The sequence below is a fragment of the Agelaius phoeniceus genome, chromosome Z, assembly GCF_051311805.1.
Source record: "Agelaius phoeniceus isolate bAgePho1 chromosome Z, bAgePho1.hap1, whole genome shotgun sequence".
NCBI classification, from domain to species: Eukaryota; Metazoa; Chordata; class Aves; order Passeriformes; family Icteridae; genus Agelaius; species Agelaius phoeniceus.
Window position 1 is genome coordinate 26139536 of NC_135303.1, and position 12476 is coordinate 26152011.

The following is a 12476-nucleotide window of genomic DNA, read 5'->3' on the forward strand; positions in this document are numbered from 1 at the left end:
TTAATGGAAGTACTTAACTTGGGGAAACTATAAACAAAATATCCTAGCAGATTTTAAAATTTCTCTTTATTGTACATTAAAGATTTGCTTTTACAAAACCAAGAGCAGACTGAAGAACTGCTACTAAAAGTTTACTAAGGAATATATTCCTTGAACAGACACAGAAAAGGCACTAAGAACCAAGGGCACAGGTGCTTCAGGAAAATTTCTGCTGAAACATCATTATGACACACTAGGAAAGCTGAACACAGAGAACCTGAAATATTACCTATGTTAAACAAGAACTTCAATACCTACATTATCTCTGGTTTTCATATCCAGATTGTTTAAATTTTCTTCAGCTTCTTGGATTCTTCTTGTCCATGGGGCCTGCATTTCTCTCAGACACTTCAGTTCTTTCTTAACTTGGTTTCGGCACTGTTTCACTTCTTCATGCTGTTCACGAACATTTTCATATTCCTTGGAGGAGTAAAGTAAAACAATAAAAAGAAAGTAAAGTAAAAACAATAAAAAGAAAGTAAAACAATAAAAAACTGCTGCATTCTGTTGCAGTGTTTTATACTGTCCAAAGATTTTATTTAACTGTCCATGAGTTTTAGAAAAATATCTCTTTCAGAAACTAGTGTTAGAGCAACTATGTAATTAATACTGTTACTATTTCAAATGACAAACAGTTATAGGGATCATTCAGTCCCCAGTGAACAAGGACTCATTATTAAAACTTCTTAAATAATATGCAATTCAACTAGCAGAAGAAACAACCCATTTGTCTGCAATTACCTTGTCTCCAAGTTCATCTGGGATCATGGAAAAAACTCCCTAGCCCCTCTCTGTTCATAGTTTGAGACTACTTACACAGGAGTCTAAAAGCTAAGGAGCAAATAACCACAGACAATTTTGGGAGAAAGAAAAGGAAATGAGCTGGACAGATTGTCAGAGCAAGTAACAGACACAGCCACTGCTGAAGTAAACCAAGGGGAGAGAGTGGAACATACTTTTGGGAAAAAAAAACTCCACCACACACCACAAAGCCATTGCTATCCAGGAAGTTTAACTCAAGATACATTCATGAGAGAAAAGAAATGGTAAGCAGTAGGGTGACCAAGAACCTCCACTTCAAAAAGATGGGAATTTTGTAGAGAAAGTAGTTTAAGCTAAAGGAGTCATTATTAGTGATTTTTCTGTGTGTGTTATACTCTCTGGAGAGAAAAAAAAAACTTAAAAAAGGAAGGAACAAAGAGAAGGGGAACCTCTCCCCAGCCCCTCCAAACTAAGAAACATAAGAGAACAATATATTCCATGACTATGAAAGCTTCATGAGGAAAAAAAATAAGATGTTCAGAGGTCCAGAGAGAGTAGATTCAGGTATGCAGGGGGACAGAGGAAGGGAAGGCTGTTTGACTTTGCCCCTAATTCAGAACATATGCCTAGTTTATTCCAAGCCCTGGAGGTTAATATTACAACAGTAACAGTAATAGTAATAATAAGAATTTTACATGCAGACCACCTGGAAGCTAATTTTAACAGGTTAATTGGCGTTATGTGCTACCACTTTTTCATAGTTATTTAACTAACCTTATGAATCACAGATAAAGCAACCTAGGCTACAAAATCCAAGGTCTTTCTTGACAGTATCTTTTTCATAAAGTCAGAAAGTATTTGATGAAAGCCGCTGTAATCCTGTGAAGTACAGTCAGTAGCCACTGCTACAAAGTTACAGAGATAAAAGGATTATATTTTCACTTATCTGAAAGATTAAGCTTAAAATTTAGCTCTGCTCTAAATAAGGCATTTTATTTCAAGACTAAAGCAAATGCACACATGTACAATTACACTTCAGAGTCCACAAATACAAAGTACAAGCAAGTTCCACAGAACTGTCATGACATAATCTTTACACAGCAAATCCTTTTAATACTTTAAGAAATTCTGACTCAACCAAAATACAGAGATCTGGTGTATCTGTACTCAAGTAACTTTGATGCTTGTAATTGTGCACTCCACTAAAGACCTGCAGAACTCCAAAAGCACTTCAGCTTTCTCAAGAGACATTTGCATCTTGAACCAATATTTTTCTTAATTGTAAACGTGAGGGGAGGAAAAGAAGAATGGACATAACTTGACCAAAACACATTTTCAAAACTACATGACATGATTCCAGGAACTATGTAATTCTATGGAATTTAAAGTATATGTTCAAAAACTTATTAAACACAGATATATGTGAAAATGGTGTATAATTCTCCATGTATAGAAGCAGCTGTCAGTGTCTAGAAAAAAAATCGCTTGACAAAAAAATCTTCCTCAGGTAAAAAGCAGTAGAGTCTTCAGAATTAAAATGCACTTCAACAGTGATCAGAACATGAAAAAGCTCATCACTAGACTTCTCTTTTCCTCTATGATTAAAAAACAGTCTAATGTCCTATTTGAGTTATCATAGTTCCAGGCTGTCTGTTTCTCTATTTTGCAACATCATGCAGCGTTTATAGATCTGCCTTCCAGCTGACTTTTAAGTTCAGGTGTAGCTACTCTGCTTGGTTACAAAGGTAAATTCAACAGATTGGTGTGTTTAGTCTTCAAGTTGAAATCTGCATTTAGGGGAGGATGGAGCAAATGAAATATCTTCACATCAAATCACCACTTCGGATTTGAAGCAGCCACCTGATACTGACACTTTGTAGACATCATATGATTATTCCTCTACACTTCTATCTACTGATGAGGATCTTACTCTTCTAGTATATTAACTACAATCGACTTCCAATCCTTAGAATCTGGTTTAAATCCAGAGAAGAATAGCAGCTAAATAGTTTAGTAAAGCTAACGAATCTTTGCTACAACAGAAGGAAGAATAAACTCCCATACTATTCTCAATTTCAGTAAACCCCATTTTAAAACACAAACCCACCAATTTATTCTAAGGACTAAACAGTGCTAGGTCAAAACAACAAAAAAAACCCCATGCTCTTGTAGAACAATGCAATTCTTCTCTTAGAAAGAGCTTGGTATTTTTGCAATGTAAGAGAACACTAAAAATTCTGTCACAGTTTAACAAATCACAAAACAGCAACAGAATGCGAAATTTTATTATAGCCCATAATTCAGATATCCTCTAACTAGTAAAACAATTACATCAATGCCCTTCGATTTCAAATGTAAATTAAGTACATTAAAAATCTCGTGTTAAAATTTATTAGAATTTCCCTATAGTTACTGCTCTCAGCATCTCTAAAGTGCATATTTACCTCCAGTTCTCTTCTCTTTTTTGTGAATCTAATATACACTACTGATTCTGTACTATCAATCAGAACTCCACCAAGGTGTCAAAGCACACTGTTGTCTCCATGGACTCGGTGGCCAAAAAGTTACAGTTAACTGAGTGCAACCACTAAAAGCCTTTAACATACTGAGCAATATAAGCTGTCTAGAAGACAGCAGTGGAAGTAAGGTGTTTAATCAAAGTCTGACTAAACTTGCTTAAGTATGACATAACTAACAGCAATGTTCTCTAGTTTGTAGAAGGTAACTTAACTGACAGCAGATAAAATCACTAGCTTAGTCTTCCTCTACCAGCGTCCAGCAAGCCTTTAGAGCTCTGTATAAGCGAGTATCTTACAACAGAGAACAATCAGCATCAGTCTACATTCATTAGGCAACACCAGGCTAACAAATGTAGTAAGAAAAAATCCTACCATTCAGCAAGTACTGACATCACAAGAAGGTATATCCTACTTCCTTAACACCTACTACCATCCATCTATTTAAACTGCTACTCCTAAATCCCTCTGCTGTTAGCAAGGTGATTTGAAGGCAGTTGTGACAGTGGTCACAAGGGTCTTTGGATGAGGGAAGAGATGAGAATATTGACTCCATGTTTCAGAAGGCTTGATTTATTATTTTATGATATATATATATTACATTATAACTATAGTAAAAAGAATAGAAGGAAAAGTTTCATCTCAGAAGGCTAGCTAAGCTAAGAATAGAATAGAAAAGAATGAAAATAAAGGTCTGTGGCTCGGACAGAGAGAGAGCCAGCTCTGCCGTGACTGGTCACTAATTCCAAAGATCCACACGAGACCAATCACGGATCCACCTGTTGCATTCCACAGCAGCAGATAACCATTGTTTACATTTTGTCTCTGAGGCCTCTCAGCTTCTCAGAAGGAAAAAAATCCTAAGAAAGGATTTTCATAAAAAAAGATGTCTGAGACAGGCAGTGATGGGATTCCCAGTTGCTCAAGATGCAAAGGCCATAATGCTCTTTGCATAGCCATGTGAAGCTTCGTTATATGCAAAATTGCAAAAGTAAGTTTTCTGCATTCTTCATGAGCAGTAAATCAAGTTTTCTGGAAGTTCTATATCTGCATTTCATTATCTCTATACTTACATACAATATAATTAACTCTAAGCTTGCAAATGAGGCAAACAACATATTATTTCAGTAAACTGAAATCTCCATCAGTTTGAGCTGTTTAGAATCATTTAATCTGACTGATCATTCAACACTAAACTAAGGTAGTATTAAAGTGCTCCTCAGAAATGCTGACTTTGATTTGTGTAAATGACCTGCTCTTTACTCTAGGTTCTTTCAAATGTGTTTAAATATTTTTCTGCTCAAATGCTAGTATTTTTGAGATTAGCAACTTAAATTCAGTGACATGTCTGTCATGCACACTAAACTTCAACTAATAAATTAAGAGGAACATAACCACCAAAAAATTTTAACAAAAAAACGTAAAAAAGTTACAGCTGAAGAAGCAGAGCTGTCTAGAGCTTAAACCAGTTGTCTCTGCACAGAATAAAAGGACTGCAGCTAGGTATGTAAGCAAACATCACAGTTAGACCAAGAACAGAATTTCAAGAACTGGCCTGCTTGCACTAAGCATTAAGCAATAACACTCAAATTACTCCAGTCACACTTCTTCTAAAGCAACTTTTGGCCTATTTCTAATTTCACAGTCTTAGAGAAAACAGGTTAAGTGAGAAAGACATTGGAAATTAAACTTACCACCCACGGCCTTTTCCTCTCAAGCATCTCTATTAAGTCTAAATGGCGCTTGTATTCATGGTATCTTTCAACATCTTGCTTGTACCGTTCAACCCTCTGCTTCATTTTCTCCAGTGAGGTGGATTTTTCTCTGCACAAGTTCTGTAATATATAATTTCAAGTTTTACAGTATCCAAACAGTTCCAAGAAAATAGTCTACATCTCACCTGTACATTAAAGCAGAAATTTAACATCAGAGGAGACATTTTAGTACAGCAGTAACTGGAGGGGAACCATCCAAAATGACAGGAATAGGAGAACAAAGGATTAAAAGAATGGCCTATATGGCTAAGGACAGACATTGTTCCCAGAACACTGGTCCTTTTCCTTTTTGTCTGTCTCTTAGTTTTCGAGGAAGTGAGCAACACTAAAGCAAAGGACCATGCTTTAATTCATAAGCCAAGGACTTACAGAAGACATAAAATAGTTGTCTAGGAAAGTTGTTGCCAGTCAAAAATCCCAAAGAAAGGAGTACTTGACAACAGGCATTCCTCGTCTTTTGGGTCTGGACCATCTGCAAACATCTTCGTACTTACAAGCATGGGAGTGTCAGAGTAAACGACTTCTGAGAGAAGATGAGCATTATTTGGTAAAATCAACTTACCACAGACTGTGTAAATAAATTCCACTTTCTAATTCTGTTACATGTCAGGGTAAAATTTATTTCACTTTTCCTACATTCATTGCTGTCTAAAGAACATATTTACCTCTAGTTCTCTTTCCTTTTCTCTGAAATTTTTCAGTTCGCAATGAAACCGGTACATTTCTGGAGAACCAATGGACTTTTCAGTGGCTTCGAGCAACTCAGTCTTACTCAATTTTGTAAATTCTCCAACTTTGTCCTACAAAATTTCAAAAAGTTATAAAAAATATAGGATTTGTTAGAACAGTGCAATACAGTAATACTGGATTTATTCTATGCTAAATAACTCTGTTATAGTTAATGATCATCTCATGGAGTAGCCATCAAGCCTTCCAGAAAATTTGTTCTCAGGATGCTGAAGCAGCCTTGCAGTATAAATCTTTTGTAGTATAAATAACTCGAAAGTTAAGCCACATAGAAGTTATTATTAAAGCTGGCAGACAAGGCTATTGGAAGTATTTCTGTTGAAATACTGAAATACTCTGAAATACTCTGTTGAGCAGAGTTGCTCAAAACTGAGACTGATGCAAGAAGTGTGCTTGCTGTTGATACAGTGGGAGAGAACAAACAAACCAGAACTATCAACACTGACAGTAATACTGACTGACCTGACTGTACTAAAGAGAAAAAGTTCTTTTAAACACAAAGGTGTTTTACCAGAGTATGCTTGAGGTTCCAAACAAATACTACACATAGCTGAAAGTGAACGATACGTCACCTGGCATATTTTTATTTGTGCAGTATTAGATTTCTAAACTTTAATGCTCTTCTGCACGTCTTCTTGAATTCAACAAAAACCCCATGGCTAGGGTCTGATAATGTTTCCTTTCACTATCATTCCTGATGATCCACATGAACAGGGAAAGAACCTATCACAACTTTAGGGTGCAGTGTGAGGCAACTTAGCTTTCCACACATGAATCCTGACCTGCTTGAACATGCATTCAAATACAGAAACTGCCAGTAGTATTCTTTAATCTCTCTCCTTTAAGACTTACTTTCCATTAGGATGATTTTACTCTTACATAATTCAATCCTATACATCTTTCAGCCCTATGCTTAACAAACTGCTGACATTACCAGAAAGGCTGTATTAGCAAGTGCTGCTACTTGAACACGAAGACAGGGAACATCAGCATCTTTCCTTTCAGAGTCAACAGGTACAAAATTGTCCAATTAGTGAGCTTTAAAGGTCACACAGCTCCTCTTTTCTTTCACCATTACACCAGCATGGCTGCCTCAACCCTCTTGTTCTTTGTGCTGTCCCACTGACCTAGGCAAAGTGCTGCTAAAGCTAACCAGCAACAAAATCTTCTCAAACCACAGCACTCCATTTTCACCCACTGTCTTTCAAAATTGATTCATACCTGAGGAAGAAACTGGCACAAATTGTCCACCTGGATGTTTAAAGCTGCAATTTTTTCTTCTACTGTTTTCAGGGTTGCTGGTTTTCTGTTGATAAACCACACTGATGCGTTGTTCACCACATAAATCTCACGTGTGATAAGAATATTTCCTGGTGACTTAAACCTGATTAATAGAAAGAAGTGTTTACACTTCCAAGAACATCTGAAAAGTGTTCCACCTTTAAAGGTTACCCAGTGTCAAAGTATTGTTAAAATTTATAGATAGCTAAATATTTAATCTAAATTAACTGGACAGTAGCATCAGATTCCTATTTCCGTGATTCAGAAAACATCCAGTACTTCAGTGATGAACTAAACTCACATAGGAAACATCAAGAATATCTGCAAATCTTAACTCAGAAGTTACTAACATAAATGAGATGCTCATGCTGAATGTATGAAATACTTAAAAGTTGTTACAAATATGAACAGTTTCTATAAAAGCATAATCCGTGTGACAATTACAAGTTTTAAAATTGGTGTGAAGGAGGTACAGTACATCTTTAAGTATCAGTACACAGAAATACATCAGTAAGCTGTGCATATATACTCGATTAGAGAAAAAAATAGCATACAACACAAAAAAAACCACAGAAGATACATTAGTTTTCATTTCGTTTTCTAGCTCCATACCTATTTTCAAAAATTTAGTCGGTCAAGATGCAGCAATAACAACTAAGTCAAACTCCCGGGATTTTGGTTTACAATTTTGATTTAAAAATTGCCTAGTGCCTGTTAAGCACACTCTTAAGGATGGGGAATATAGACATGCAGGGAATATAGACGTACCTCAGGACATTTAAGAATGAAGTTCAATGCAGAAGTGAGTACACATCTGCTGCTGGTGTTTGGACTAAGCACCATAGGGATATAATCCCATTCTTGATTACTGAACTACTACTTCCTGCGTCACCTCATTTTAATTTATGAGGCTTCATTCCAAAGACCTACAAAGCCATGCTCCTTCCTTTCATTAAAATAACATCATTTTACTATCATAACTTGGGTTTAGCTACATTTCAGGTGCCAAATTCAACAAAGGCAACACATACCTACAGAACTTCAATTTTTAGTTCCTGTCGAAAAAGCAATCTTCTGCATCATCTCCCATCCTACAATCTTCTGCATCATCTCCCATCCTACATGTTGTATTTAAACATTTTCTACCAATCAGACAAAGGACTCAACTACACTGCAACCATGACATGCTAGGTCTAATGAGCTATGAACTGCTAAATCTTCATACATTGCAAGATTCTCTCCGGAATTTCAAGTATCATTGGAATATATTTATGTTAAAACAACTGCAACATCCACCTGAAAGACATCCTATCTCCTGAATACATCTTGCCTGGCCAAACACTAAAGAAGGTCTTACTTGATCATTCCCACAATAACCAATGGACAGACAAATTTTTCCAAGGTCTGCTGTGGGTTTTTTTTTTTTGTCTCAATAAAATTTTATTTTTAGAGAAAATAAATTTTCTCTAAAATTCTGATCAGGGTGGCCAATTGTTATGCAAATTAACACAGGCTATGAATCAGTTGACTATCTCTACTTTCTCTTTCATTCAGGCCAACAGACGAGGCTAAGGCTTATTAAAGTCACCTGTGCCATAGCATACACAAAAAAAGATGCATGTAGTATTGCCCTATGCATAAGCTACTAATGGAATTTTAAGTCCAAAAGATTTCCAGTTGCTCTGTTTTGTGGCAGCTTACCTACAGGACTGCATTACATGGAATTAGTCAGATCTTTTCTTTTACTTCTTTTCTACCCGTATGTGATGTTTTCAGTGAGAATGTAGGCAAGCCCCTCCTACCAGCAGTATCGGTATAAGAAAGTGAAGACAGATCGATCTGTTTTAAAACTTTTGTCTTTTTTCTTTAATGAAAAGAATTCAAACCACCACATAGTGATGGCAGGAGTGACAAAATCATCAGAACCTTAAATGTAATCAAAAGATAAACACACCATACAGAACTATCTTTTTCTATGCATTTTTTGTACATCAAGACAAGGTGAAATGCTTCAGAAAGCAAGATCATGAGTATCTATCACTGCTTATTTCTTGTGTGAGAATTATATAACTTTATGTTCCGAAGCCTGTGGGAATTAAAAAATGACAAATTAAGCTTAAAGAAAAACCTCTGCACAACAAATTTTTTTCTCACAAGTTTGTGAATAACTGTGTGGGGAAATGATCCAATTAAAAGCACCTGAGGAAAGAGTTTTACTACTTACAGTTCAATTTCCACTATGCCTTTCATGCACCCCTGCTTCACAAACAGACCAACCTACAAAATTAATTTACAAGTTGTTATTGCAAAATAAAATGTATTAACTTAAAAGAATACACATTTGTATAATGGAGCTACTAAACAATGTAGTTTACTGAAAACTCACAATTAAAAGCAAAATAAAGCACTAACTAAAAATAAAGGAAGACACTACTATCCTCCACCATCAGTATTAGAACCTCCTCCATTCAATTTCTGATCAACTTGAGCCTTGAAAACTGAACAAATTATAATCAGCAGATCCACAGACAGGAAGAAGTTCTCGTGAATTTGGGGAACAAAGACAAGTGAAAAGACAGTGCTGAGTACCTGTACTAGAACTGACAATTCTAATAGTATGAAAATACATCATGAGAATTAAAGAGAAACACCAACACACAATATTGCCATGCAGTCAATTCCCATGTTCCCATTTGTTTATGACTGGGCAGCTTCAAGAGAACATGTGCAATCATTCAGGCACCTAGATTAATTGCTTCAAACCTACTCAGAGAAATTGCATCCAACAAGAATATCCAAGAAAGCAAGTGCAAAAATTTGAAAATGTCAAGATATTACCTTCCTACTACAGTGTCAATGCTTATCTTGACAGTAAAAAGTGAAAATAGAGTAGAGCAATCCAAATTCCATTTAAATCAAAGATCAGTGCCTCTATGCTTTCAGCTGAATTTTCAAGACACATTAGTATGTTATTTCTAGAGGTACTACATATTTTAGAATTTTTGACTTTGTCTATTCCTCCTTTAGTTGGTACTTCTTATCAAATGTTTAGGCCATTAAGTGGCATTTTTGTACCCCACTGTGGATGCTTAGTCATCTTCAAATAAAATCTCTAGTCAACTCAGACTGCCCTACAATTTAGGTGTTCTCATTTCATAATTTATACAAGACAGCTAGTAGTTAATTAAAATAACTCCCCTTTGTCTCTGGACCAGGTTACTCTTCAATTCAGATGCCTCACTTTTTATAAAAGTAAAGTAAATCAAGGAAGAGAGTCTTTCCCCCATCCTCTGCTAGACAGCGCTCTGAATGAAATTCAGATTCACTATGAAAATTACAAAAGCTCATAATTACCTTATCAGCTCGCCCTAAGAAAGAAGGTTTTCCAGCCAGTCCCAGGCAGATGGCACAAACTATACTTGACTTGCCTGTGCCATTAGCACCTACGACCACGTTCAGGTTGGGCCCTGGATATACTTCACAGACAGTGTATGTCCTGGAAAGCACAGCAAGTTTTTGAATTTTAAAACACTGTATTACCTTTAAAAAAAAGGAACTTGCTTAGAAATATTTCATTACTTTATTAAACAGATACAATTTCCTCCTTTAGACTCAATTGTGAAATACCATTTTGTAAGAAAGTCTCGAGAGTGAAAACTAACATTTCAGTGAAACACCATGAAAGACATTCCCACCAGCCAGAGTACTCAGAACTTTCTTTAAAATCAGTGACTGTGCAGCATAAAATCCAGCAATAGAATGATAAGTTTTTTAATAAACTTACCAGGGTCTCATTTTATTTTATGCATCAAAAAGAAGACAGAAAACAGATAATGCAGTAGCTTTCTGGAGTTCAACTCGTATCAAATCATCCCCAGTGTTCGGGGTTTTTTTTAACTGCATTAGACATCTTTCACCATGTGCATCCAGAATGCCTACTCTAATAGTAACTATGGGAAGAGACCAAACTCACTCATGGAAACTCGCATCAAGTTAACACCCTAAATTTATAAAGAATCATTTGACGAATTTCCTATTCCTGAACTGTGCCAAACACAGAGAGCTGAAATACTACCACAAAAGGAGGAGTACAAAGTAGATAATGGCAACGCAATATTATAAACCATGTACTTGTGGAAGAGAAGGTATATGAACTCTTAAAGAGGATTTAACTACTATCTCTGAGGATTCAATTAACACATAATACGTGTCTCATGCACTACACTACTGAAGATTTTCAAGCTAGCATGGAGCCGTAAGCAAATGGTCCGACGACTTCTGCTGGTCCAAATACGTCCAAAAACCATGCTATTCGCAGTACACAGCAGGTGGAAAACACACATGCAAAGACCACACACACTTCATCCTAATGGGTGTCAAGGCCTATCGCCACTGCCCTACGAGCACTTTCTGCAGTGTCCCCTTCTGCAGTGCTTGGCAGCCACTTGCCTGAGAGACGAAGAGCACGCAGAGGCTGCACGGCCGACAGGAGCCATCGTCTCTGGGCAAGGCTGCCCAGCACCGGGGAACGCGCTGCCAAGGAAGCGACACTGCGCTGACAACCCCTGGGACTCGTAACCCACACAGCAGTGTCTCCCAGCGACCCACGCCGAGTAAGACACCACCTTCCCTGGAACATCGCTTTCCGCACCCCCTCCGCCAGCCCTCGGTACCCGCGCGACCCCGCTGCGTTGCTTCGGCCCCTCTACAGCGGGGCGGAAGGAGCAGGCCGCGGCCGCTCAAGAGCGAAGAAACGCCCCCCGCTGACTTACAGGAAGTTCTTCATGAAGATCCTGACGATGGAGCCCGGTACAAAGGGGGACTTAGACTCACCACGCTTCACAACTTTCCCCTCTTCCCGCGCCGCCGCCATGTTTCCCGCCCTGGCCGCCCCTCCTTCCCTCTTGGGGCTGAGCCCGCACCGCGCGCCCAGCCCGGTTGCCCGGGACTGAACCGCCCTAAAGCTCCTCATTGGCCGGGAGCGCCGGCGCTCATTGGCTGGCGGAGCGGGGCGGGGCGTTGCGGGGCGTTGCGGCCCTTGTTGCTGGGGCGCAGGGCTCTGCGGGGGTCGGGGTGGAGCGTTTCCCAGTTCCGCTGCTCGTGCGGACCGGTCACCGCCGCGTTCCCTGCGTTCGTTTACAGCGTTATGAGCAGCTGGGCGTGTTTAGTTTGGAGAAGACTGAGAGGGAATCTCATTGATGCATACAGCTGTCTCAAAGGCGGATGCCAAGAGGAGGTTGCTAGACTCTTTTCAGTGGTGTCCTGCGACACGATGAGGAGCAATGGCCATAAAGTAAAGCTCAAGAGCTTTCCTCAACGTGAGAAGAATTCCTTTACATTGAGGGTGGCAGAGCAC

The 12476-nt window shown here is 38.2% G+C and overlaps 1 protein-coding gene across 1 annotated transcript in view; it reads right to left on the bottom strand.

Annotated features, from left to right (window-relative positions):
* SMC5 (structural maintenance of chromosomes 5) overlaps window positions 1-12085 on the bottom strand; it is a 49982-nt gene extending 37897 nt beyond the window's left edge. The window contains exons 1-7 of the mRNA XM_054652095.2: window positions 11893-12085; window positions 10475-10616; window positions 9345-9397; window positions 7061-7223; window positions 5758-5892; window positions 5012-5152; window positions 298-459 (exon numbers count right to left, since the gene is read on the bottom strand). Coding sequence (XP_054508070.2) covers window positions 298-459; window positions 5012-5152; window positions 5758-5892; window positions 7061-7223; window positions 9345-9397; window positions 10475-10616; window positions 11893-11993 — 897 coding nt within the window. The 5' untranslated portion in view covers window positions 11994-12085. The remainder of the gene's footprint in view (window positions 1-297; window positions 460-5011; window positions 5153-5757; window positions 5893-7060; window positions 7224-9344; window positions 9398-10474; window positions 10617-11892) is intronic.
* Between the last annotated feature and the right edge of the window lie 391 nt (window positions 12086-12476).